The sequence below is a fragment of the Phaethon lepturus genome, unplaced genomic scaffold, assembly GCF_000687285.1.
Source record: "Phaethon lepturus isolate BGI_N335 unplaced genomic scaffold, ASM68728v1 scaffold52870, whole genome shotgun sequence".
In the NCBI taxonomy this organism is placed as follows: Eukaryota; Metazoa; Chordata; class Aves; order Phaethontiformes; family Phaethontidae; genus Phaethon; species Phaethon lepturus.
The window spans coordinates 456-2,035 of NW_010515124.1; the positions used below are offsets into that span (position 1 = coordinate 456).

Here is a 1,580-nt window from a genome sequence, read left to right on the forward strand (position 1 = left end):
CTGCCCACACAGACCCACGTTTCTGCTTGGGCGTGGTTACTGCCCTGCAAAAGTACAGGCACCCCACACAGCATGAGCACTGAGTGGGGTGTCAGGCCTGGAGCCCCTTGAGCCTGGCTGGGACAGGCGCTGCACAAAAGGGCTCTCTGCAGAGAGCACCTCTGGTACCATCGGGGAGTTGGGGTGTGAGAAGGTTTCTCTGGGGACACGCCATGTTCAGAAACGCCGCCTGATGCCTGTAGCGCCCCGTCCCTGCGTCCCCTTGTGTCGCCCTCCCTCTGTCCCTGCAGGTTCATGGAGCCCTACATCTTTGGTTGCCGCTTGGATCAGGACATCATTGACTTGGATCAGACTATGCAGCACCTCCAGTTGGCCCTCAACTTCACTGCCCACATCGCCTACCGCAAGGGCATCATCCTCTTCGTCAGCCGCAAACGCCAGTTCTGCCACCTGGTTGAGACCACAGCGCGGGAGTGTGGGGAGTATGCCCACACCCGCTACTGGCAGGGGGGGCCTCCAGTTCGGGTCTGGTGTCCGCCTGCCTGACCTCCTCATCTTCCTCAGCAGCCTCAACAACATCTTTGAGCCCCACGTGGCCATCCAGGATGCTGCCAAGATGAACATCCCCACAGTGGGGGTGGTGGACACGAACTGCAACCCCTGCTTAATCACCTACCCCATCCCTGGGAATGACGACAGCCCCACTGCCATGGAGCTCTACTGCAAGCTCTTCAGGATGACCATCATCCGTGCCAAGGACAAGAGGCGGCAGACTGAGGTCTTCAATGAGCTGCGGAGAAAAGCGGAGAGCAGTTAGAGCCCTAGGGACAGGCTCAGCTGCGCTCAGCAGCTTTGGTGATGGGCATCCTGTTGCACTCCCGTGGTCGCTGCGGGACTGACTCCGCACCCAGAGCACCAGCTTTTGGCAGAGCTGGGCTGGTTGTGGAAGGGACCCTCTCAGCTCTGCCACTGCACAGAGATCCTGCTGTGGTGGATCTCTAGCTCAAAATAAAACTGTCCCAAGCAATGCAAGGGGAGACAGAGCTGGGCCAAACTCAGATCCTGTCCTTCTGTTTGTCCCTATTATGAGGAGGCTCCTCTGTCCTGTGGCCTTCCTGTTCCTGAGTTTGTGATCTCTCATGAAACCACTTGTATGGCCTCTTCTTGACACGACGAATAAAGGGCCTTGTGATCCTATTTTCGTTGTTCCCTCGTGAAATGGGAAGGTATGGGGGAGTCTCTGGCAAACATTTATGGTCACGGGATGGGAGGTGAAGGCTGTTACCAGCCTGGGCACCCTCGGGGCATTGCAGGCTGGGGCAGCGGGGGTACACAAGGCTGGCCGGCGCATCACAGGGTTGGAGGGTCCCCGTTTTGTCCAGGGTCCAACTTCTGCCACTGCCACAGGGAGCGGGGGCCTGCAAGGTGCAGCTGCGAAAAGGGAAATCCAGCCCCTAACACGCCTAGCGTCTCTGTGGGAGGGCGCAGGGCAGTCCTGCAGCGCTGGGGGTGAGGCCCGGCGCAGGGAAGAGGTCTGGGCCGGATGTCCTTGTCCCCGGTTCCAGCACAGGCCGTTCCCT

General features: G+C 59.4%; 1 protein-coding gene across 1 annotated transcript in view; it reads left to right on the forward strand.

Moving 5' to 3' along the window:
* The window catches only part of MRPS2 (mitochondrial ribosomal protein S2), a gene marked incomplete at its 5' end in the record, with an annotated part of 1,090 nt that extends 273 nt beyond the window's left edge, over positions 1–817 (forward strand). Inside the window, 2 exon segments of the mRNA XM_010294980.1 lie at positions 291–512; positions 514–817. Of these exon segments, the coding sequence (XP_010293282.1) occupies positions 291–512; positions 514–817 (526 nt within the window).
* Between the last annotated feature and the right edge of the window lie 763 nt (positions 818–1,580).